The 24929-nt window shown below is 28.2% G+C and overlaps 6 protein-coding genes and 1 long non-coding RNA gene across 11 annotated transcripts; 4 read left to right on the top strand and 3 right to left on the bottom strand.

Annotated features, from left to right (window-relative positions):
• The first annotated feature begins 312 nt into the window (after positions 1-312).
• LOC148937354 (uncharacterized) lies at positions 313-9166 on the top strand. Its single transcript, XR_016138383.1, has 2 exons — positions 313-1096; positions 9034-9166. It is a non-coding gene; the product is annotated as an uncharacterized LOC148937354 (long non-coding RNA).
• Fatp1 (Fatty acid transport protein 1) lies at positions 1344-13107 on the bottom strand. 3 transcript variants are annotated; one of them, XM_089072934.1, is made up of 14 exons: positions 12860-13107; positions 12598-12694; positions 9088-9569; positions 6020-6170; positions 5231-5468; positions 4822-5056; positions 4224-4425; positions 3876-4068; positions 3543-3683; positions 3074-3211; positions 2680-2837; positions 2393-2546; positions 2112-2290; positions 1344-1893 (listed from the first exon to the last, which is right to left on the bottom strand). In XM_089072934.1, exons 2-13 carry the CDS (start codon positions 12673-12675, stop codon positions 2136-2138), a joined length of 2325 nt encoding a protein of 774 aa, XP_088929060.1. In that variant the 5' UTR covers positions 12676-12694; positions 12860-13107; the 3' UTR covers positions 1344-1893; positions 2112-2135. The 3 variants fall into 3 exon arrangements, with proteins under 3 accessions (XP_088929060.1, XP_088929062.1, XP_011633590.2); XM_089072936.1 differs by having other exon boundaries at positions 1344-1886; XM_011635288.3 differs by having other exon boundaries at positions 1344-2290; positions 12860-13106.
• Positions 13108-13613: 506 nt separating this feature from the next.
• On the bottom strand, positions 13614-16526 carry Tektin-C (Tektin C). 3 transcript variants are annotated; one of them, XM_089072941.1, is made up of 7 exons: positions 16353-16526; positions 16072-16193; positions 15453-15743; positions 15090-15362; positions 14529-14586; positions 14054-14272; positions 13614-13924 (listed from the first exon to the last, which is right to left on the bottom strand). In XM_089072941.1, exons 2-7 carry the CDS (start codon positions 16158-16160, stop codon positions 13787-13789), a joined length of 1068 nt encoding a protein of 355 aa, XP_088929067.1. In that variant the 5' UTR covers positions 16161-16193; positions 16353-16526; the 3' UTR covers positions 13614-13786. The 3 variants fall into 3 exon arrangements, with proteins under 3 accessions (XP_088929067.1, XP_088929066.1, XP_011633588.2); XM_089072940.1 differs by having other exon boundaries at positions 14529-14748; positions 16353-16525; XM_011635286.3 differs by having other exon boundaries at positions 14529-14748; positions 16078-16193; positions 16353-16524.
• A 50-nt stretch (positions 16527-16576) lies between these two features.
• LOC105424915 (uncharacterized) lies at positions 16577-18616 on the top strand. The gene is made up of 2 exons (XM_011635421.2): positions 16577-16735; positions 17046-18616. The coding sequence occupies exon 2, from the start codon at positions 17076-17078 to the stop codon at positions 18402-18404; it is 1329 nt and encodes a 442-aa protein (XP_011633723.2). The 5' UTR covers positions 16577-16735; positions 17046-17075; the 3' UTR covers positions 18405-18616.
• Positions 18617-18679: 63 nt separating this feature from the next.
• Cbp20 (cap binding protein 20) lies at positions 18680-19865 on the bottom strand. The gene is made up of 3 exons (XM_011635284.3): positions 19673-19865; positions 19189-19509; positions 18680-19113 (listed from the first exon to the last, which is right to left on the bottom strand). Exons 1-3 carry the CDS (start codon positions 19742-19744, stop codon positions 19009-19011), a joined length of 498 nt encoding a protein of 165 aa, XP_011633586.1. The 5' UTR covers positions 19745-19865; the 3' UTR covers positions 18680-19008.
• A 133-nt stretch (positions 19866-19998) lies between these two features.
• Positions 19999-21859, top strand: RpS30 (ribosomal protein S30). The gene is made up of 5 exons (XM_011635282.3): positions 19999-20146; positions 20528-20658; positions 20926-21058; positions 21210-21265; positions 21505-21859. Exons 1-5 carry the CDS (start codon positions 20077-20079, stop codon positions 21634-21636), a joined length of 522 nt encoding a protein of 173 aa, XP_011633584.2. The 5' UTR covers positions 19999-20076; the 3' UTR covers positions 21637-21859.
• Positions 21860-22686: 827 nt separating this feature from the next.
• Positions 22687-24775, top strand: Mic26-27 (MICOS complex subunit 26/27). The gene is made up of 6 exons (XM_089072944.1): positions 22687-22709; positions 22905-23080; positions 23272-23408; positions 23512-23745; positions 23923-24092; positions 24613-24775. The coding sequence occupies exons 2-6, from the start codon at positions 22923-22925 to the stop codon at positions 24652-24654; spliced, it is 741 nt and encodes a 246-aa protein (XP_088929070.1). The 5' UTR covers positions 22687-22709; positions 22905-22922; the 3' UTR covers positions 24655-24775.
• Positions 24776-24929: the final 154 nt, after the last annotated feature.

The following is a 24929-nucleotide window of genomic DNA, read 5'->3' as shown; positions in this document are numbered from 1 at the left end:
TAAAAATTTAAATTTTAAATTAAAAAATTTAAATTTTAAATTAAAAAATTTAAATTTTAAATTAAAAAATTTAAATTTTAAATTAAAAAATTTTAATTTTAAATTAAAAAATTTAAATTTTAAATTTAAATTTTAATTTTAAATTTAAATTTTAAATTTAAAAATTTTAATTTTAAATTTTAAATTTAAATTTAAATTTAAATTTTAATTTTAAAATTTAATTTTAAATTATTTAAAATTTTAAAATTTTAAATTTTAAATTTGAATTTCAAATTTTAATATCTTGCTTAATATCTGGGTTTGCGAGGACCGTCGCGTTTTTCTGCCAGATTTTTTTATTTTGAGCGAAACCGAGTCGCTTAAGTCTAATTTTATCAAAATCGGAAGTGACAAAGCTATTCTAAATAATTATCTTTTAGATTAAGGTAATTATCATCTCATAGTAGAAAATGGGGGAATATATTCATCAAATATATAGATTGTTTTTAGAAACACAAGGCACATGTATGATAAAGCAACATGATAAGTGTTCAGGAATTCATGATATATTATGATATACTATGGATAGTTCGTGGCAAATTCAAACAGCATTCTACAATAATAACACCCGATATCCAATAGAAGCGTTTATTTCCTAGGGATAATAGTATTCCTTTGACTGGTATAAAATGAATGCGAGCAATAATGTAACAAATAAACAAGTTTTAATTGTTATTTCTACGAAAAATAATACGTTTTCCTTCTTCGCTTTTTCATCTTTCAAAAACTGTAAATATACTTTTACTCCTTTCTTAAATGTTCAAAGTTCAATAAAGTGTAACAAAGTGCAAAGATTCTTACGATACGATTAGTCGATTTCACTAAATTAAATATTTTTATTGGCGCGATGCCAAACTTCACTTCGTCTTCGAAACGCGAACGCATGTAAAAATGCGATTATGTATGCATTGTGTACGTTGTACAAAACAATGGAGTGCTGTGAAGTCGATGATCTATGCACATCGATATTTTGTGTAAATCTTTATATTCTCATGGGATAGAATAAAGCACGAGATTATTTTGCATATTACACGAATGGCACAGCGGATTGCAATTGGTATAATCGTCACTAGATAAGCAATTTGTTACTTTATGGTTATTTATTTATTTATTTATAATTATATCAATTATAATTTCTCTAACATTTTAAATAATTACATAGATTGCGATTGTTTTTATAATTTCGTGGCTTTTATGCTTAGAATACAATTAAAGAAAATTATCTCTCATATTCACATACTTACACTTATATGTAATAATTTATTACATACATCTTGCAAATCTTTGGAATAAATAAACAAATGTTTGGATAATAAAAATTTATTACATTTCCAACTTTTTTTTATAAAATAATACAAATATTAACATGAATTACATCACCTTAAAAATGTTATAATCTGGATAGAATTAAATGATTAAGCATGAAATATTAAAAGATACAATACTAAATATGTTTCTATCGTATTTTTTAATATTTTAATTATATTAAAAAAAATGCTGTACGTTGTAAAATTAGAAGCGACATTCAGGAACACGAGTTTAAATGAAATTATATTTTCTAAATTTTCAAATAAAAAATATTTTATTAATTATTGAGCATATATTTAAGAAAAATTATTCATATAGGTCTACTTCTATTTGTATTGAATAGACTTAACTCTATAATTATCTCCAAATTATAACACCTTTATTATCTTTTTTATATTATATTTTATTATATTAACTGTTTAAACATTTATCTGTCATCATATTATATTAACTGTTTAAACATTTATCTGTCATCATATCATTATAATTTAGCAGGTCTCTTCATTTCTTTTGTAAAAAAAATTACAGAATTATCATACCTGCAAACTCAATAGACAAAATAAAAACTTAGTAATCTTAGTAACTTAGCAAAAATGTAATCAAATAATAATGTATTAGAGTGTACTAATGCAATATATCGCTTAAAATTACTGCTGAATATCACAATTACTTTGTTATTTAAATACATCAGATTTCTGAGATTTGTTTATAATAGTCCATATGTATTATTAATAGCGGTAAATGCATTATAAAATATCAATTACCATCATTTGTATTGCTTCAGATGCTTAAAACTTGATTTTTCCTTGTAGAATTTGATTATAAACTTCTAGTGTCAATAATTGATAACCAAGTTTTGCATCTAAATAATATAATTTGTCTTGAATTTTATGCAAATTATATCCTTCTTCCTGAAGATCTTTCTTTTTTAATTTGAACGTTCCTACAAGCACACATTTAACATTTATTCAATGTAATCTCGTGTAAACTTTCACGTAAATAACAAAAATGTTGATCATATATGTATATTTATGCATAAATATACCTGTGAGATCAATTTTCGTCAAAATCCTGACAAATTGTGGTCTGGCATAAGCAGGTAATTGTTCCTTAATGTCGACGGATAATTTATTTATATCCAATGTGCCATCTGCATCATAAATTGCTGCCATTCCTGCTCTACCTTCATTACCTTGAATCTGTCGATAATCATTATCTAATATTAAATCAACTTTATAAAATACGACACTTTTTAGCATACATATATCAGGGATTATTGTGTATCAATATGTCACACAAAAAATCTGATAAATGATAAATAGTTATTATTACCTCCACGCCGTATACTATACAATCTCGATAACTGATAAGATTACTGACTATGCCTTCAATTTCAGAAGTTGATACATTTTCTCCTTTCCATCTAAATGTGTCTCCCGTTCTATCCTTGAAATACAGATAGCCAAAATCGTCGGCAATAAGAATATCTCCTAATTATAATCAAATTTACAAAATTATCCAAAGTTCAGAGATAAGTATAATTCTGTACCATAAATATAACTAAATAAACTTTAAGAAAATTGAAATATTGCATAAATATAGAGAACATTTTTCAACTCACAAATTACTTCTTTTAATAAATCATTATCTAAATTATAAGAAGCTCATATAATTCCACAAATTTGTTTTAATGAATAGCAGATATTAAATTAAATTTTACACATACCCGACAAAAAAGCAGAATCGCCTTTTGTAAAAACATTGTAAATTACTTTTTTCTCAGATGCTTTTTTGTCCACATATCCCAAAAACGCCCTAGTTGGATTATTTGGTGCGATCTTTCCGATAAATGCGCCAGGTTCATCTATTAAATAAAAGAATTTTAGCTAATAATTAGATACAATGGTGCATAGAATATAGAAAAAATAACGCGAACAATAATATTAATAACCATTTTACTTAAATTATAAAAAAGTCATTCTTTTATCTTAACAAAATTTTTTATTACGTAATATAATAGTCATTAAATACTGAAAATCAAATTAAATTAGATTAAACATCTCATTTTTCGCTCATTAATTATTTATGAATAGACATACCTATGAGATGAATTTTCATCAGAATTCTAAATATTAATCAATATTTTAAATTAATTAATCCTTCTATTCTATCATTCCATCTACTCTACAACTTACTTGGTTCACAGACTTGACACAATCCTTTAGAATTGCGTATAGGTTCTCCATCTTCGTTTACTTTAATAAGGGAAACGGGATATACCGATGGGATAATTCTTGAAAAAAAACCTATAGCTCCCATTTTGTTGTCAATATTCACTGAAAAAATGCATTTTTTAATGTTCCAATTATCCTGTTGTATGTTACCTTTATTACATTTTTGAATGAAATTATTTTAATAACTAAGGACACTAGCCTGTACAATAAATAGATTCAGGTTGTTGTCAAAAATTACTTCAAGCTAAAAATATCATGAATATAACAGCTGAATAAAATCTGTAAAATACTTACTGACATTAGCATTGCCTTCTGTTGCACCGTAAAACTCAAGTACTTGTCGAATATTAAATCGTTTTACAAATTCTTCCCATATCTGCGGTCTTAATCCATTGCCAACGATCATTCTAATAGTATGTTCGTGATCTTCTTTTTTAGAGGGTACTGCCAAAATATATCGACACATTTCTCCTATATATTGAGCAACCTGATGTTTTCCAAAATTTTATTCGATATAATGTTCGTATAACTTTCATTTGGTACGTATAATAAATATTATATATATATATAAAACAAATTAATATAAATTATTACAATATTTGTAAAATTATCCAGTAATTTAACAAATCGAATTATACTTACGGTACATTTATATTTAATGCAATCAGCAAAATACGCACTAGCGCTAAATTTTTTTCTGATTACTGTTGTGTGTCCATATACCAAAGCTAAGCCCACAGTCATTATTCCACCAGCCGTATGATACAACGGCAGTGGGGTATATATTCTATCAGAATTACGTAAAACTCCCATGTACTGTACCGAACTCGTAATAAAGATATATCTGTAGAGATATAATATATGATTTATTTTATCCTATCTCTATAAAATCTCTATTGCTTCATTTTTTCAATTTTTAAAAGTTTCTGGAAATTTTCCAAATTTTTCTAGATTAAACAAATTTTTTAATAGAAATCTGGCATTTCCTTGAAAGTTGAAACTAATGCCTTGAGACTTTTATCAAATTATATTGTGACACAAACTGATCTTAAATAAAAATAAAATCATTAATAATTTTTATACAAAAAAATTACTAACAATACACACAACCGTGGATCTTATATCTTTAAAATGCCATTTCACACATAATTTAAAATTCTTTTTGAAACATATCAGAAACTCTAGAATTTTTCAGGAAAAGAGCCAAAACTTATAACGTATAGATATAACATGTATTCACCTTGAATTAGTAATAACAGCTGCTTTGGGTAAACCTGTTGTACCACTGGTATAAATGTACAAAAGTTTGTCATGAAAACCACTTCTTTCTTGTACGATTGGTGGTGTAGCGGGTGTATCCGCCAAGAGGGCATTTAAATCTTTCTCTTTTAATCCATTTGACATTGCATTCGAGTGATTTCCGAATCTGTATAAAGTTAATTTAGCATCCAACGACGAGGCGATATCTGTTACAGCTAAAATTAACAGTTTATTTATTAAATACATAATTTATAAAATATTAAAAAAGTGTTAAATAGTTCCGATTATTATAAATGAAGAAAATCTATTGTTTGAACGTCAATTTTTATTAGTTATTTCGATTACAACATAAAAGAGATAATAACCATTATATTGATCATTATTCTTACCATCGAAAAAATCGATGCCATATATAAATGCTTGACATTTTGAAATATTAATGCAATGCAAAAGACTACTCTTGCGCAAATTGGTATTAAGTAAAGATGTTATCACACCAAGCTTGTTTAAACCTAGCCAAATCGCAATAAATTCCGGCCGATTTTCTAATAGTAAAGTAATCGTGTCTCCTTTCTTATAACCATGCGCTTTAAATATGTTCGCAATTTTATTACTGAAGTCCTCGACCTAGTTATAGAAATTAATAGAATTAATTAATATAGAATTATACAGTATATATTTATATATAAAGAATAAAATAGATTACAAAAGACTGCATATAACGCAGAAAATTAGTTATTTAAATCGAAATTGTGAATTGTGTGGGACATCACATGGAATATCATAATAAAATTACAATTTACATAATATGTGAATTGGAATATTTTTATTCTTAAAAATTAATATAAATTACACTTATCAACTTTTATTTAATAATAATAACTTTAATGTAACAAATCTTGTTAAAAAATGATGAATTAATACAAATCTTTTAACAAAAATTATTCTGGAATTAAGCGCGATAAAAGATTAATTCGTTTATATATAAAGCTTCACAATGATTTTTAATCTTATTATTTATATATATTTAAATCTTGAAAGAAATCAATTAATCTGAAATGTCTTTATTAAATATATATTAATATGTTTGTGTATATGAGAATGACAGAGAGAGAGAGAAACATTTCATAAATATGTATATAAAAATAATGCCTTCTTTTTCTAAAAATAAATTTTACCTGTTGAAAAGTCCATTCTTGATCTTCAAATATAAAGCAGATTTTGTTAGGATGACGATTGACATATTGTCTAAATATATCGGCGACGTTTCTGTTTTTCTTTTCATGACTATGTACTGACCACAGCATTTTAAAATATCTTATAAGTCCTCTGAAAAAAAGTAAAAAAACGCTCGAGGAAAACAACTTTCACAATTATAATATGCGTTACAAACAAAACGATGTATATTTATGCTATTCTTTCTGTCAGATTTAAAAGTGAAAGTAAATGATTATTACTCAATTAAAAGTTTAAAATTAAAAAGCGATATTTAGTAAAAGAAATTAATTATTTCACATAAAATTTTCTTTAGATATAACGACTATAGAATACATAAATTTGAAATATTTAATATCAGTATTGTCTTATTTGATACGTTTTATACGTACGTATTCCATTGATATTTTTCAACAATTTCTAAAACACGTATAGTCAATTATTTGACACGATTACGTCGAATAGCCAACAAAGAAATTCCGTTATATGTTCTCGAGGTCAAGAAGAGAGAATGCTACGTTCACTCAGCAATAGTGTAGGAACAACGTATAAAATGCAATGAGGAAGACGATAATATATTCCTCATTTTATTATTATATTTTTTTAATATTTGCTCATTTTAATATCCATATAATATTTTCAAATTCTTTGTTGATACATGCTTTGATATATGCAATGTACATCTCCTGATGATATGGTAATATAAGCTCTCTATATAATAATAGGAATTTAGCTAATTTAAATATAGTAAATTATTTTTAATATTTCGTATACATTAAAGGTATACATAAAAGGTATTGAAGTATTGTAGTGATGGCTTTGATCATGGCCTAGATTTCAATGGCCATGGACACGACCATGACCACAGTCAGGTTTATGATTAGAATCATGTCCACAATCATGGTCATAAATTATAACCACAATAAAAAATTGTTAAATGTGCAAAAAATATATTTTTCTGTTGTTATCTTTACACCAATACATGTTAAATATACTGAATTAAAATAGACTCTTTATTTACATTTTTCTATTCTGATCAACTTCTCGCCTCATTTTCCAATTTGTTTTTATTTTGTCATTTTTTTGTGCTTTTGCTTTTTGACACATTTTATTATACTCAATTTCCATTAAAAATCGGATAATATTTTTCAACATTGATAATTTTTCATAATTGTTTTCTATTTACATACCCGCCAGAATATGATAAAGACCAAATGCATTTCATGCATTCAAAATTACTTCTAATTATCTTCTATTCGCGTATTCGCGTGATAAAAATAATAGGATTTCGTCGGGTTTTTCCAATCTATCCATTTAAGTCTAAACAAACATGTTTTTTTCTTTATTAGAATTTGTAAAAAATGCAAATTGAATGCAAGCGTTTCTTGTATAAATTAATAAATTTATATAAATTAAATAAAATTTTTTATCATAATCGTCACTCGCAATATTGTCAAATACGAGCAAAAATACGATAAGAAAAATATATTAATATTTATTTGTAATATTATTATATTAATTTAAATTAATAAATGTTTTTCGATAAAAGAAACATCACAAAAAATCAGATATAAAATCTTTTACTATTACTTTCTTTATATATATGTCGTATGTCGATTCTTTACCTTTGTGTTCAAATGAAACTCAATCATATATATATATATATATATATATATCCGGTTGAATTGCATAAACTAATTAGCAATTGTTAGCGAAATCTATGATCTTATTCCCAAGTAAAATTTAATCACAGAAAATTCCAAATGAGACTAGCCTCCTTTTTCATTCTTCTTTATAATAAAAAATATAAAAGTGAAAGCTAAACCAAATTACTCATACAAATTCTTAAAGCTTTAAGTTTGTATATTAGTAAATTAAATAATTATGAATTTATGAAAATATTTCAGTTTATTTTAGAAACATAATCAATAAGAATAAATGTGAATTGCTTATTTTAAAACATCTTATATCTTATTTTCTTATAATGTAATGAAGATGTCGTAATACATTATTGATTGGAACTGTCAAAAATATAAAAAATGTAATTTTTTCCAATAGATTTAAATTACTTGAAATTAAATTGCACATCATAATCTGATTTATTTATTATTTATTAAAATTAATAGAACGATAAAAAAGCTTTTCCTGGTAAATTGGCAACTCATTATCATCCTATCTACTATTATATGGAAATTAATCCGTGGAAATCAAAGATTTTGCAAGAGAATAAATTATTACAGAATTAAGATTGTGAATTTTATAATCTATCTGTAAAGATAGACGTTACAAGAATCTGACATGTAACTAAAACGTATAACATATCGTTGTATCGAATGATCAATGAATTATTCAATTTCCATTTAATTTCCATTTAAATTATTCTTTGTTTTTTTCTAATTCATAGAATTAATGTCTATTTTTATCAATGTAAATATTTTTAATTTTCATTTAATTTACTTTTTATCATTTTTAACTCTAAAAATTAGAAAAAGAGTAAATTGAACTAAGATTAAAGTTAATTTGTCTCAATAAAAATAGTAAGAAAAATAAAAAATATAAGTTAGAAAAGAGTTTAAAAGTAATCTACACATTGGTAGAAATGAATAAAGCAAAGGAAATTTAACGTATCTTTGATGATCTATCTGTTCTTTTCTTCTTTTTTTACTTTTCTCGCGGCGTGGCCTTCGACATATTTAGCATACAACTTGAATCCTAATGATTACTTGTTATTACAAACTTCATCATTATGTAATTACAAAGATACAATCCATTTACGTCATTTAATATACATATACATGTTTACAGTGACTAAACACGAAATGTCTTATTGCTCTTTTATTTACAGTAATATTGTGTGCTTTAGTCAAGAGAGAAACTAAATAGAGACTATCGTTGACGGTAAAAAAGAAAAACACTGAGTCGATCGCTAAGTAAAATTCTATAATTTGTTAAATTAATGAGATTGATTTTTTTACAGAACAATAAAACAGTCGACAATAATATAGAATATAAAAGAATTTGTGAAACTCACTTGCAATCACGTGGTAATGTCCTAAGGGCAACGTAGAACCATTTCATACGGCCACCGGCAACAAAGTAGGCAACGGAGACCACTATGAGGAGTTGCACAAGATAAATCGGACCCATGTAGATGACAACTAAAGCCAGTGCTCCTGCCGCAATGGCCAACAGCAGCATAGTGAGAGTAAGATGTTGTAGAAACCGACCGAACGCTCTCCAACGACTTCGGCTCACATCGAGATCTCCCTCCGAAGTCCCTCTGGAAGTCGTGTTCACGCTCGCGCTAGCACGTGTCGTCTGGAAGTCCTGATGCGTACCTGATGATGCATTTGCTGTGCGCCCCACTCCGAACGTTGCCCTCTGCACGTCACATCTGTTTGTCTCGTTCAACGGTGTCGGCGTCGATGTCAACGCCGGAACCGACGTCGACGTCGACGTCGACGCCGACACCGAGGATACTCCTACGAAACGAGCCTCGCCGCGCTCGATATCCTGCAATAAAAATGTAGAGCTTTAACTTAAATGATTGAAAAACAGAACTACAAAATGAATCTACTCTAGCAATGCTCTTCAACTACAAATAGATTGAAACAAAACGCATTACCCTATGATCAAATAAACTGCAAGTCATTACATCTGGTAAAAAGATTGATAACAGAATTAATATTCTGATAAAAGTTTGTGAACTATGAATGAGCCTTATTGAAAACTTAAACACTTAAAATTAGAGATTAGCAGAATCGACTAATTATCATTAAAATTAATCATTATTCAATTGATAGATGATGTAAATGAGGAAAATTTTTTATTTTTTTATATCTTTGTATGACATTAACTTGTAAAATCAGTTCAAGTTTTTTTAAACATACTTTTTATATCTTTTTATATCTAAGTTTTTTTCAAGTAGACCGGGAGATGGATTGTAAAAAGCTTTTTTTTTACTTTTCACTATGATTAAATTTTCTCAACATCTAATTAATTTTGTTGGCATTTAGAACACCATGTATTTTCATCAAGATTTTCCAGTCGTTGACTGACTAGAGCAAACTGCCAGGTTTCTAGCTTAGCCGACTACTTTCTAGCAATTTAGTTTCTCCCAACAACTATATTTCTCGCTACATGACCTAGTAAATAGATAGATTAAAACGGTTCAATTTTACAAGTTGCTGATAACGTATTTAGTATGTTTCAGAAAAATATTACACATTTTGTAAACCGATAGATTTCAACGTTCTTATTTAGACCGCTTAAAAAGTTAATAATAATAAAAAATACGTACGTTTTACTTTCTTCTTGACTGAATTTAAAAAATATGGATGCAAAATATGCGTATATATAAAATACGTCAGGTTTCCCGCACATTTCTTTCCATTTTTCTCTTATCTCTCCTTATCAGTCTTGATCAAATATCATCTCTCGTTACAATTTTCAATTGTTGAAATATCAACATGTCACGGTCTAAATCCTCAATTAAAATTCTATTGCTATTAAGCTTATTTTGGGGATAATCTAATAATCATATTACCTAACAATAATAATCGTATTTCGCGTGATTTGCGTTTGATAAAGTTTTATATAATTCGCTCGAAGTGGCAAAAAGAAGATACGTAGCGCCATCTAACGTTTCTCGATAGAAACGATTGGCGCAAATTTTGATTAACGCGCACGTGTTTCTCCCTGTCGATAAGATCGTGCCACTTTGCATCGTTAATACCTGTCACTTCCGATTCAGGGCATATCCGGGTTGAGCGCACAGTACCCGATTATTTTGCGCGCGTTGCATCGCTGTACTTACTATGAAGATAGAATCGTATCTCCACGCGGCATGTGCTTTAAACGGGGCTAGCACGCATTTTTGCAAGATCCTTTTAAATCGCGTGTTTATCGCGCGTAAAATGTCTCACGCTCGAATTGGCATGGAGAATGCTACCCCTCTCGCGGCACTTTATAGCCGAGCTACTTGACGATTGACACTTCTTTATCCGTGTGAATGATATAGAACGTGAAATTTGAGAGCTTTATGTAACCCACGGGACGATTTGCGGCAGATTTCACTCGACCGACAGGCTTCCGCGGTTTCAACGAAGAGACTATAATCGATAATTCGACGATACTGCTATCTCGTGGTAGAAAGCGGATTTTCTTAACAATTAAAAAATTAAAAAATAATTTTGATTGTTAATACGCATGCACAAATTGCATTTGTTATTATAAAAAAATGTTTTTCTAAAAAATTATGCTATATTAAGAAAAAAAAGACTAGAGCTTTATTTTTCGTATAAAATCAAATTTCGGGGAAGTTCCAACGTATCGATTAAAATAAAATATTCCATATATATGAACGATTAAATGCGATTATTTATTTAATATTTCATAACAAGGCATTATTATAAATGTTTCATTAGTTTGCATTATTCTAACTGAAGAATATTAAAATAAGTTTTATCCGTCACAGAATATTAAAAAAAGTTTTATCCGTCACAGATCATCATTTTTTTCTTTCTTACCGTACGCTGTTTTTAATCTTTTTGGATTTGACTATTTCCCTTTATCAATAAAATGGCAAATAATCATATATAGAAGGAAATATACATTTAGTTCGAGGAGACACTTTCAAACTGTTCCAAGGAATAGTTAATATATGGAGGGTCACGATCCGATTACGTAGCCTCGTATTTACATTACGTCCGATTTCCGAATCATGATTCAGCGCGAAATAAATTAAATTAATTCTAAAAAGCACATTTATGTATCTTTAATTCATGCTTGAAATGTTACAATAATAAAAGCTTAGAACAATTATGGCAATAAAAATGAATATATATCTAATGAAAGAATTAGTTAATATTAATCTTTATTTCTATTTGTTTTGCACAACGTATCTTTAATTTCCAATTATGGCTAACAGCAATTCGCTATACATATGCTAATTAAAATTGGTTTTTTGCAAACTTTGAGTAATATGTACATATATTAATTTTTATTAATATTTTATGCTAAAGCGCGTCTATAAATTCTCAATTGCTGTCACGTTTTAGCTATGTAATAAATATATAATAAATATATCACCAAAATGTCAAGGTGAAAATTCTGTAATATATCCAAATAAAAATATAAAAAATAAAGAAAAATAAGAAAAATGTATTTTTTGCTTACATAAATAATTGCATTACACACGAATAATTAAAGATCTGCATATTCTCTAGAGAAATTCTCAAGAATATAAAAAAGAGATGATATTATTTTCTTCATAGTGATTCGTGATTGGTAATATAATTGTTTGAATTTATTTATAGAAAAATTTAGCAATCAAGATCCTGCTTGTCGAGAAATTGGCTATCTCAGTGTCAATTGTTAGATAGTTACATATTAGGATAGGATATGAGAAAAAAGATAGCCATCATATTTTAACAAACTGAATGCAAAGGGAAAAATGTATTTGTACATTTAAAATGTGATTTTGAAATGTGACATTAAGCAACAGTACTATTAGCAACAGTACTATTGCAAACATACTTACACAATCTTTATCACCAATTTGCGTAACGTTTATTCCATTGTTGTGATTAATTGACATCTTTGTTATAGTATCCGCCATTTCTAATAACGTTAGAAAACTGCACAGATCGAATACATAAAATTTTTTTACAAAAGAGAGAAATATGGATATTTACAAGTTTTAAGGAATTATCACAAATACCACAATTCTGTTGTCAAATTCGATTTTTTTAATTAATGTGATGCAAAAATCAAAATATAAAAAGGAATGAAGGTGAAAGCACCTTTTGACACTTATTTTGATCCGTTTTATTAATTATGTTTAGATCATTCACAATCACGAGATTCACGTTTTACAACGCGCACGTCGCACGTACACATCGGGTGATCTTTGCAAAGCACTGCACGGCGAAATTTTCTGTCGATTTAGCAAGAAGTAGGGGAAAAGTCCGCAAAGAAAATGAGCTTCTGTGCAACCAACGGAACAACGGAACAAGTATAGCTGCACATCCACCGACTGATTCGATTCCTGTTAGTGTACAGTCTAAAATGAAATAGCAACGGTGCAAGTCGGTTAGTCTGGTCATGAAAGCCTGATCCTCCCTCCTTCATTTCACATGCATGTGCCGGTTCTTGAAACACCATTCGCCATCCATTCGCCTATTCATCGCTTTATTTCAACAAAGAGAGGAAGAAAAGGATTACAACTACGTATGATAATTGCACTGGCAAAAAATGTAACAAGAAGCGTCAATGGTACATGACCTCGTTTCGTAATAACTTTTTTTTTTCATCTTTCGAGACGACCAGAAATTTATTTCCGTGACATCATACTCCCATATTTATATTTTATTACATAAAAAAATGTTATTATCGGAACTCGTTTGTGGTAAACCAAAAGTCACATTGACGTCAGCAACGAGAATTTTTCCTTAATTTATATTTATAAAATAAGATAAGAAATTCCGCATGCAACATTTCAACATATTAATATAATATAGTTACAAAAAGGGATTAGAAAAGAAATCTCAACAACTATTTTTTTGTTTCAATCATACTTTTAATTTATATGTACGTTATATGTAAACGTTTACGTTATATGTAAAAAGATAGCATAAAATTAACATGAGTACAAAGTACTTGTCACATCCCGGATTTGCGTGGCAAGAATAAAGTCATAAATATAAATGTTGAATATAAATATTAACATCTTAATATGCATGATAATCCACATTTTGACGCAAAGTCATGCAATCGACCTCATCAATCTTTAAAGTCTTTGTCTTTACGTTGATATCTTCTTCGAGTTGAATTTGTGTTTTGAGCAAATAACGTAAAGATGCCTCTGCCTAATAATATATTTCATAATAAAAGATTATTATTGGATTATTAAAATTTATCATATAATGTTGCAAATATACATATTTAATTTCTATTAGTTAGGATTTTATAAAAAGCACGAAATATATATCGCGAACCTCGTAAAGCATTTGTTGCAAATTAGCCACGACATTTCGTAATTCGTGTATCTCTTTCACGAGATTGACCTCGACTAAGTCCTGCGTAAGTTCCATTCCTGGTCGTTGACATCGATGTCCCAGTCTTGTGTGAGCTAGAGCCATGTAACCCTCCTTGTCAGCTATCGACTTCTTAATATGTATAATATTGTTTGACATAGTGGTAACTTGTTTCATTATCTACAAAGAACATTAAATAAAAACTGCGAAATATATAACAACTTTTAAATTAACACGATAAAATAGTTTATCATAAGAATAAAAAAATTGTAATGTGAATCACTCTTTTTGCTTTGATTGTATAAACTTAAAAGATTTTCTTAAAAATTCTATTATAAATTTTGAAAAGAAGAATCCGTGACTTCATAATTTTATCAAAAATCTTAATAATTTATTAATATGTTTAAAATTTGCATGAAGATCTTTTTTTACGTACCTCCGAGTGTTCAAGCTCCAATTTGGTTTTAGCTTCTCGAGTCTGTTCGATACGTTGTCTGAAAGCTTCATTCGTGATACTCTTTTGTTCATTTAACTCGTTAATTGTTTGTTTAATTATTGTGTCGATATGGGAGCGCAATCGTTTCGCGTTATTCATTTCTTTATTTGCATTGATAACATTACTATTCGTATGTAGTTCCCAATCGTTTAATGTTATTCTGTGATTAATAATTCTCTTTTGTGACTTTAATATTCTTAAATATATCAGCTAAGATATTACATATTAAACATATATAAATAAAATAATTGTCAAGCTAATCTCGCTCTACAAATGTTTCATTTTTCTTCGGTATACTTTTCTAATTTATTATTATTAAATATGAATAGTGACAAAGACAGTGATGGAAAGGAAACTAATTAATTTCAAGAAAAATATCCGCGTTTGTTTCTGACATCACAACGCAATATAGCTGCGGCCAAAAGTTAAGTATTTAAACTGTATTCCGATGTATGCAAGTTACATGCAAAATACTTGATATTTCTTAACAATCTTACGCACGATTTGTCAAAGCACGAAGTGTCATGATAAATACTCAGATTAAAGTCGTTCTCCTTTAAAGTCACATTGCGACGATCGATATGTAAATTGCTTTCTTTATTTTCGAGATCATGATCGATGTAATATAATGTGGCCTTCAATTTGCGAATCTGCTCACAAGTTTCTTCCAAGATTCGACTTAATAAATTTTCCGCTTCTTGAATCACTTCGCGTTCTTTCAACAGGTTTCTTTCAACATCGTCATGAACCAAGTCGATGCCTAATCTACATTCCCTGTAATATATCATTTTAGAAAGTTAGCTTTGGAAGAAGGTGAAACTTGCTCGTGGCAGATTGCTCAAAAGTCTAGCCAATATTAATAACCTGATAATGAGACATTTTTCGCAAATTGCGAGAGCGTTTCTCTTTACAGATTTCAATGTGTCCGTAATTCGTTGTTTATAAACGGACAACGCATCGATCTCCAGAACGGTATCTTTTCTTATTCGTAGAAGTTCCTCTTTACAAAACTCAATGTCATCGAGTTTTTCTAACAATCGATGATCTGTCTCTTCTTTATTGGTCCTCACAATTTCTTTAGCTGATTCGCATGCGAGAGTTGCCTCGGCTAAAAGTCGATCTGATGATTTTCGTTGTGCCTCGGAACACCGATATCTAAACTCGTTATAATTTTATGTTAAAACAAAAGGGAAAAAGAGAGAAAGAGAGGAGAGAAGATTCAGATTCCTAATGCGGATGTACGTGCATGCGAGTGTAGTTCGTGATAAAAACTTATTTGCTTTCTCCATAATTACATATCCCGGATGAAGCAACATCGCAATTCTAGCCGGACTTGACGATATACGTGTGTATTAGGGAAGCGTCGTAAGGATCGTTATTAAAATCACGCTTGATCGCCACGTATAATCATCTCTTTTATTCCATCTTCTTGGAACATAAGTGTAACGACGTTCTTGCATAATGCCTCGCATGCCTGACTTACTGATACCTGAACTGATTATCGAGCTGCCACTCTTCCAACGTAAACTTCGTAGGAAGAAACGGTGAAGGATGTGTTTCGATTTTCGCCATACCGCGATGCGATTTCACCCCGAAACGAAAAATCTAATGCAAGTTAAAAATAAGAGATATTTCAACGAGAGATGATTCACGAAGGCTATCTTTCTAATATGTTTTCTCGTTTCCAAGGAAACATCTTCTCTTAGCTAAACTGCGCGTTCAATAAATACGCAACGACAATATATTATTATTCATAATAGTCACGTGTATTTTATAACAAGTGTAAAAACAATACTGAAAAAATAATAAACAACTTTTTGTTATTTATGGTGATTATGACTTTATACGTATTTGAAGCAAGATAAGGTAAAGTTCTTTATTATGCTTATTATACAAGTAAAACGAGAAAGGATATGATTTTACGCCGATAACATTGATTACAATATTATCAAGCGAATGTTACGTCAAATTTTCTTAATTCCGACTAACTTCGTCCGAGGACGCTTTTCGGCGTTGAATAGTTTCTTATTTATCGATCTGATATTTTATTCTGAAAATATTGTACGTACGCAAGATTATTACTCTTACAATCGGTTAATAATTATGAAAAAAATGGGACGAAACTTTTCTTGAGATTTATAAAATAAGTAAGTTTGAAATAGATCGATCCATATTAGAATCATATATATTTACTGCATATTTTATCGTGTTCTTTCATCAATTATTTGTGTCATTGTAAAGAAAAACTTGGAAGAGATTTAATTTTTTTTAGATTAAAAAAAAACGAGCAAAATAATGATTTTAATAAATAAATCTGATTTTAAAAGTAGAAATATTATCTTTTATTTTATTATCTTTTATTTATTATAATATGACAAATTTACATCGATTTAAAAGTACTTGCTATAAAGGGATGTTTACATAAAATCTTTTGTAATAGTGTACAAAAATTTATAGATCGATTCCTGCATATATATATATATATATATGTGTGTGTGTGTGCTTCGCCTGTCGGATGTCATGTCACCGCTCGATTTAAATAAACTCAAGAAAAGACCATCGCAAGTTTCAGAACGACCCAAGAAAAAAATAGATAGGTTTGATGGACTATCCGAAGAAGAAGTACAAAAGTATACATTGGAAGATTATCTGGAGATGAATTTGGATATAGTATTTGTTGGAATTAATCCAAGTCTAACGGCAGCGCATCGGGGTAGATATTATGCAGGTCCTGGCAATCACTTTTACAAGCTTTTGCACGAATCTGGCCTAACACCAAGATTTGTCAGCTTTGAAGAAGACTATAAGCTTTTGCAATACAGTATTGGCTTGACAAATATTGTAGCACGTCCTACTAGATCTGCTGCAGACCTCAAACGAACGGAACTGAAAGAAGGAGCAAAGATAGTGGAAGAGAAATTAAAATTATACAAGCCTAAAATTGCAGTATTTAATGGTAAATGTATCTACGAAGTATTTGCTCATATTACCACTAAATCCAAATTTCATTTTGGATTACAACCTGAATGCATTGGTGATACTGCAATTTGGGTGACACCATCAAGCAGCGCACGATGTGCTAATTTTCCAAGAATGGTGGACAAATTACATTTTTATACAGCATTGAAAAAATATTTACATTTTTTAAAAGGAGAGCTTTCAAATATTGATGAGAAAGAATTATGTTTTGAGGGATGTAAACAGTTTATACCCAGCACTTCCAAAATGTGGCGACGAAAAAACATTTCTACTTTTTTGCATGGAGGTAGAGTTGTTAACAAAAATACGCTTTGTCTGGATACATCGGAGGAAGATATTCCTCCAATTTTTACAGCTGAATTTGTAATAAAAAAATCTAATCATCAAAGATATAATAAAGATAAAGATATATCTTTCAATGAGGAAATGTTTAGTCAAAATATTGAAAACCAAATATTATTTAATGAAACTGAAAGAGAAAGTGAAAGAAATACGAAAGAAACGGAAAAACTTGTAGTTTTTGGAAATATCAACGATGAAATAATTGTCAACAGATCAGAGACTGAGGAAATTTCTAATACTGATAATAAAGAAATAAAAAATCCTGATATTGTAATTAACAATATCACAAATCGTGAAAATAATGTGGTAAATTTAAAAGACGGCAGGAAATATACATCTTTAAGAATTACTCGTAGGACTTTAGAACCCAAAAATAATTGGAAAAATGATAAAAGTGATGTAGATTTTATGAATTTAATCAAACAAAGATTATCTCAAAAAAATAGCAATGACGATTCTGTCTCTACTACTTCAAAATCAAAATCTAAAAAATAAAAGAAAATAAAAAATGAATATGAAACAAATATTATTGATAACAATAAGTAGTAGCATGTGATTTCAAATTTCAAAGATTCAATAGCATGTGCAGGCATAATATCTTTTTTATAATTTGAAGTTTTGTTACCAAGATATTTATTATATATAGAAATATAAAAGATGTAATTAAATTTATAAATCCTATAATAAAAGCTATTCCTCCTTTTTTATTATTATTGTTTATATACACGTGTAAAAGAGATATTCAATTGAGAACCAAGTGATAATCCATATAATTTACAGAGTTTCATTTTATTTCTTTCAAAATTTTTCATATCAGTCTATTTAACAAATTAACAGATATATGAATATATATTTTTAATGAATCAAAATATATATTTTCCTGTAATTTTTTCTTGATTTAAATATTATGACACAAAATGTTTGTTGAAGTTTTTGAATACATGTACAAATCATCACCTCTCTTTATCGCTACTTAGTATATGACTATCTTAAACTTTGTATTTACACTTAGAATTAATTATTTTAATCATATATAAATAATTCATGAAGAATGAGTCAGACACTCGCATATATACGGCCATTCATACATTTAAAAGTTTTATCGTCCAAATCCACCATCCGAGAGAGATGTTACTTTCTGTTGTATTATTTTACCATAACCACCCCGTCCACTATCAAAGTCTGATCGATATTCATCCCTCACCTGAAATATAAAATGGAATGTTATATCGTATCTAAATTTGTATTGTCTATAAAATATTAATTCAAAAATAATTACTTGTCCTCCAGTTTTGCCACGACCGTACTGTCTACCTTCGATAAAGCCAGCGTCCCAGTCAGTTCTAATAATTCTGTCGTCTAAACGAGTACCATTAATATATCTCATACAATTCTCAGCATCGACTCTTTGATAATACTCGACAAAACAAAAACCACATGGTGTCTTTTTATATTTATCAAGACCCATAATAATGCGTCTGATGTCACCGCATTTAGAAAATAATTCATATATTTGTTCTTCGGTAGTATAAAAGGATAGATTGCCCACATACAAAGTAGAAGAATTCCTTAAAAGTTTATCTTGTTCAGCCCTTGTACCCTGCATGAGAAAAAAAAATAAACAAATAAACATTTATTTATATTTACAAAGATAAAAACTGCATGTATCAAATATACGTGCAAACGTAAAAGAAGTAACACGAATATAATAAAAATTAACCAAAATTATTTGCTATCTAGTTTGAGGTTAATTTCAAATTAACCTTAAAATGTTGATCACGGTAAGAGCTTAATTCAACTGACGGCGAAGTATTCGCGCTTAATTTGATTGCCATTTTAATTTAAGATACTAATTAGTTTAATTACGTATTTAAAAAAAATCAGTTTCTGTTCATCCGCAAAATTCAAATGATGAAAACAACAATCAAACAGCAATCGAATCCGAGCTCACTGAATAAACTCAAGGACAGTGTCGCCATTACAAAATGAAGACATTTATGGTCCAACAAAAGAAAAAGAATTACCAGATTTGATTGAGTTTTCAGAACGCGCAGAAAATCGCGTAATGACCAATGAATATTTATTTCTTGGACAAGTCAAATATATAACGGCAGACGATTGGTTTTCGTGTCTATATTATTCGAAAGCCAATATTTTAGTTGCGTTCATGAAACCACGCCATCATCTTTGTTCCCTTCTTCGATTCTGTTGGGCTCCATTGCGTGCGTGTCAGCGAGGTAAGGAAAATTTCTGTTTAATTTATCTAACGAACATACACGAAGCAATAATTAAAATTTATGCGACGTTTTATTAACATTTTATATATTAGTAATTTATTGATAGATATTTTACTTCTCGACTTTTTTGATGTAAAAAGGTTCTTTAACGTATGCGCGTGCAATCTTAACCTAGAAGCACGTTGTCGCTCGCCATATATCGAAGTTCCGCCATTCTCGCGATACTTTATGTTTCCCAGCAAAATACTTAATGCGATAAATGCATACAAATTAGCTTAGAGTATTATTAGTTTTTATGAATTAGATATTGTTATAACCATATACATTTTGATATACGTAGCATATTAAAATCATATAATTTTTAATTATTATTCGTTACAGATCGTTTATCACAGGATTTTTGGTTCCATACAACAGAAGATATCACATATACAAACATGCAGCTGCAAATTCGTGGACAGCAAACAACCGTCATTGAATGTGAAGACAATGAGAAAGTACAACATATAAAGGTATTAATGCTTTTTAAATAATATTTCTATATAAAACTATCTAAAGATGTAGCATTAAAATGATAATCTAGCATTTGCTCACATCATAATGCTAGAACGAGCATTAATGCAAGAATAATATGTAAATTTATATCAAGGAGAAAGTTGTTTTTTTACTTTCACTTTTTATAAGTTTACTACAATGTTATTTTATTAATTTTTTGAGAAAAAAATAATATCAAAATAAAGAAAATGTTTATGTGCTAAACTCTATATAATTATTTATAGGAAAAGATTGTGTGTCTGCAAGGTATTGAAGATGAGTTTCATCTTCATTGTAATGGGAGTTTATTAACAGATGAAATTTGTGTTAATGAACTTCCTTCAGATGTACTTGAATTGACTGTACCTTTAAAGGGAGGTAAGTTAACATGTAGAAAAATATATACAGATTTATATATATATATATATATATATATATAAAATCTTTAATTTCCATGATATTTTGTGAAATTGCAACATAAAAAATATTTCAGATTAATTGCGAAATCATTAAATTTTGTTATTTTCAGGAAAGGTTCATGGTTCTTTGGCACGGGCTGGCAAAGTAAAAGCTCAGACACCTAAAGTAAGTAAATGCTCCTTTATTATTTGATTTTATTGTTATATTGAAATGATTATATTAATTTTATATAATACATTATTTTATACAATAATTATATATTATATAATTATATTTATAAATATATTTATGTAATAATGATACATTTTATATAATACAAATTAAATGCATACTTTAAAAAAATAAACTTTAAAAATTAACTTTGGATCGTAATACATATTTGTATTAACATTAATGTTTATTAGGTTGAAAAACAAGAGAAGAGTAAAAAGAAAACTGGCCGTGCCAAACGACGCATCCAATATAACCGTAGATTTGTCAACGTCGTCCAAACCTTTGGCCGCCGTCGTGGACCTAATGCCAACACAAATTCATAAAAAAAAGTGTTATTATATTATTTGTTACAATAAATTCGGATAAAATGTCATAAACACGTCGAAACATATTGCATGTGTATTTTGTATTTAAAGATCATTTGTACTAGGTTATATTTTATAATCGACTATGAGATGCATCTGAATTTGGCATGATCTGTCATAAAGAATAAAAGGAAAATCAAATTATGCTTTGATATGATAAGCATGTACATACTACGAATAATCAGACGTTTGAGTTTCACTGATATATATATATGACACCAAAGTTTTAATTTCATATTTTAAAACACGACGATATGAATAATGTTATACACAAAATTCTGGAATTCACCATTGGAAATATATTTGGCAAAGATATAACTTGCAGAGAACCTATTCACCGTTGCGACGAATATCAGCCAGGCTCTCTGGTAGAACTGGGTAGAACTGGTATTAATGTATGAAATAATAATTAATGATATTTTTCAAAATACTCGATTAATGTAAAATTTTATAATCATCGAGAGTTCAAATTTTTTCATTCAGATAATGAATTTGATAAAATTAAAATTATCTTTAAAAGTAGTAGATAATATTAGTTACAAAATAATATTTTATAAATATATTTTATATAAGCATTAAAATTTTTAATTAAATTTTTAAAAAATTAATTTTTATCAAAATAAAGACTTCTTTTGTTTATACAGAAAATTTTTACAAATGGCGATGCAAATTTCTGTTTTATTATATTATTAATATAAAATGCGTTAAATACACTTTTTTTATATAATAATAAATGATAATTTTTTTAAATATCTATTATACTTTAAGGAGCATATACATTTTTATAACAAAATTTATAAAGTAAGTATATAATAATACTGTTCACAAAAGAATGATATTAAATAATATTTTATAATTTTTAAATAAATAATAATTTTACATCATTAAAATGATTTTATCAGAAAATTTTATTTAGAATATGTCTAGATAAATTTATAGCAAATACGTGGAACGCAACTCTAGATATTGTATTATCTCAGTTTTCTGATCCGTCGGTATGGTTAGTTTTATGTCTTCTGCTAACAACTAAGGTGACAATTTTATGAGTTATAAGGTTTTATATAATTTATTAATATACATCAAGCCATAATATAATAGACATAGTACGATTAACAACTTTTCACATTCGAGCAATGGTGATTATATGATTATACATTAAATTTACGAATACCTATGTAGAGAGATATTTGATTTAATGCATTAAAAGTATCAATTTTTATGTATAGTTTTTCAAGAAAATCTTGATGCCTTGCGGGCTATGTGCGATACCTGTAGTAAAATCAGCAAAATCAGGAGATAAAATGTCATCTTATAATAATGAAGCAGGAGTCAAGAAACTAATTCGACCATCTGAACTACCTATTTATTCTTTTGAAGACGATTATTGTAAACAGATCTCATGGTAAAGCACAAATAATTCCAATTATGAGACATTTATACAAACAATAGATTTTATTTTGATTTAAGGAATATTTTAGTCTTGTAACAAATTGTTTAAGAAGCAAAAAGCATAATTATAGATTCCTCATAAAAACTCATATGAGAATTAACATTTTATTTTATATATAACATATATTATCAATTTTATAACAGCACAGAATGTTCGCCTTCAGCTTTAGAGCAAAATATATCGAAAATTCGCAAGTCAATTCAAGCAGTTATATCCGAGTACCAGCATTATACTGACGTTGTCTCAGATAACATCAACATTGGTTTTGAACACAGCAGATGTAAATATATATTGTAACATACTTTATATAATTTTAATATAATTTAATTATAATATAATTAAATATTTTATTGTACAGTAAAACATAATTATTTCTTTTACAGCTCTTTTAGATTATCTTCATGAGGAAAGTAATGTTATGCCACGAATGGGTGCTATCGCTATTGGTGGAATGGCTGGACTAATACTTGGACTTAGAGGACGCAAATTCAAGCGAATATTATATTCCAGCGCAGGTGCTCTCACTATAGCAGCTATTTGTTATCCGAAAAAGGCAGAGGAAGGATTCGACATGACTAAACATTATGTGAACGTTGGCTACAACTTTATTTATGGTGGTAATGGATATTAGATTATTTCCAATATTGTTTTTTATATAAATGATAAATGCATGGCAACAGTAAATATGCATTACCAATTTAAAAGAAAAAACAATGAAAAAACAGTGATTGATGATACAAGGATATACATCGACAATTTTCTATGGCTTTATACTTTATCATAAATAATTTCAGTCAAACCGGGTGACAATCGACAATTACAAATCACAATACCAGAAATGCCGAAAATGCCAACATCTTTTTCGGAATTTGTTGATTTAACGATTGTCACAGGTTCAGCAATGGCTACTGCTATTGGTAGTTTTGCACAGAATGCATATACATCTTTAAGCGGTAACAAGGAGGTAGGATGCAACGAAAAAGTTTTCCTATTGCATCATTCCTCCCTTACAACTTATATTATTTAAAATAACTTCCATTTATTTTTAAGAACATGCTAAAAGAATAATTTTGTAACATGAAATATACACACATACACGCGCATATGCATGATCTTCCTAAAAAAATTATTATATATATAGTATTATTACATATATAGTATTATTATATATATATATAGTATTATATACATATAGTTTGTACAAAGATCATCATTTAAACAAAACAAAGATAAAACAAAACATGATCGCAATATAACATTTCGTAACGTTAAAGAAATCTTTAAACCAATAATTGAAATATCACTTCTGCCTTCGGCAGATAAAAATATAAATATTCAAAGTTAATTTAAATGGAAATAAACTTAGGTGTTTATTTCATTTTTCCCTACTATATGTCTTGCTCGTTTACATAATTTTTCTTATATTATATGTCAATTTATAATGTTTATAAGCATTATATTTATCTTCTATTTATATATTTCAGAAAAATCAGTCGACAGCCAAGGTAGAGACTAAACAAGATTAGACGATAATAATTTTGTCAATAATAATAGTGTATAATACAGCAACAAATGTATAAAAATTTTGTTAACACTTTGGAAAAAGAAAAATTGCAAATGATTGCTTAATAAATTGTGTATATGATACATTATGTCTAATTCCTTATGTCGGAAAATAATAGAGGCAAACAATGTATCTTGTGATATATTAAATCCTGTACCGGTATACATTTTATATATATATATATATATATATATATATATATAAAAGAGGATGTTTATAAAGCATGTTTTATTATAA

This window comes from Pogonomyrmex barbatus, unplaced genomic scaffold, assembly GCF_055798465.1.
Source record: "Pogonomyrmex barbatus isolate J1 unplaced genomic scaffold, ASM5579846v1 scaffold14, whole genome shotgun sequence".
In the NCBI taxonomy this organism is placed as follows: Eukaryota; Metazoa; Arthropoda; class Insecta; order Hymenoptera; family Formicidae; genus Pogonomyrmex; species Pogonomyrmex barbatus.
This window is presented reverse-complemented; position numbering and strand designations above follow the sequence as displayed.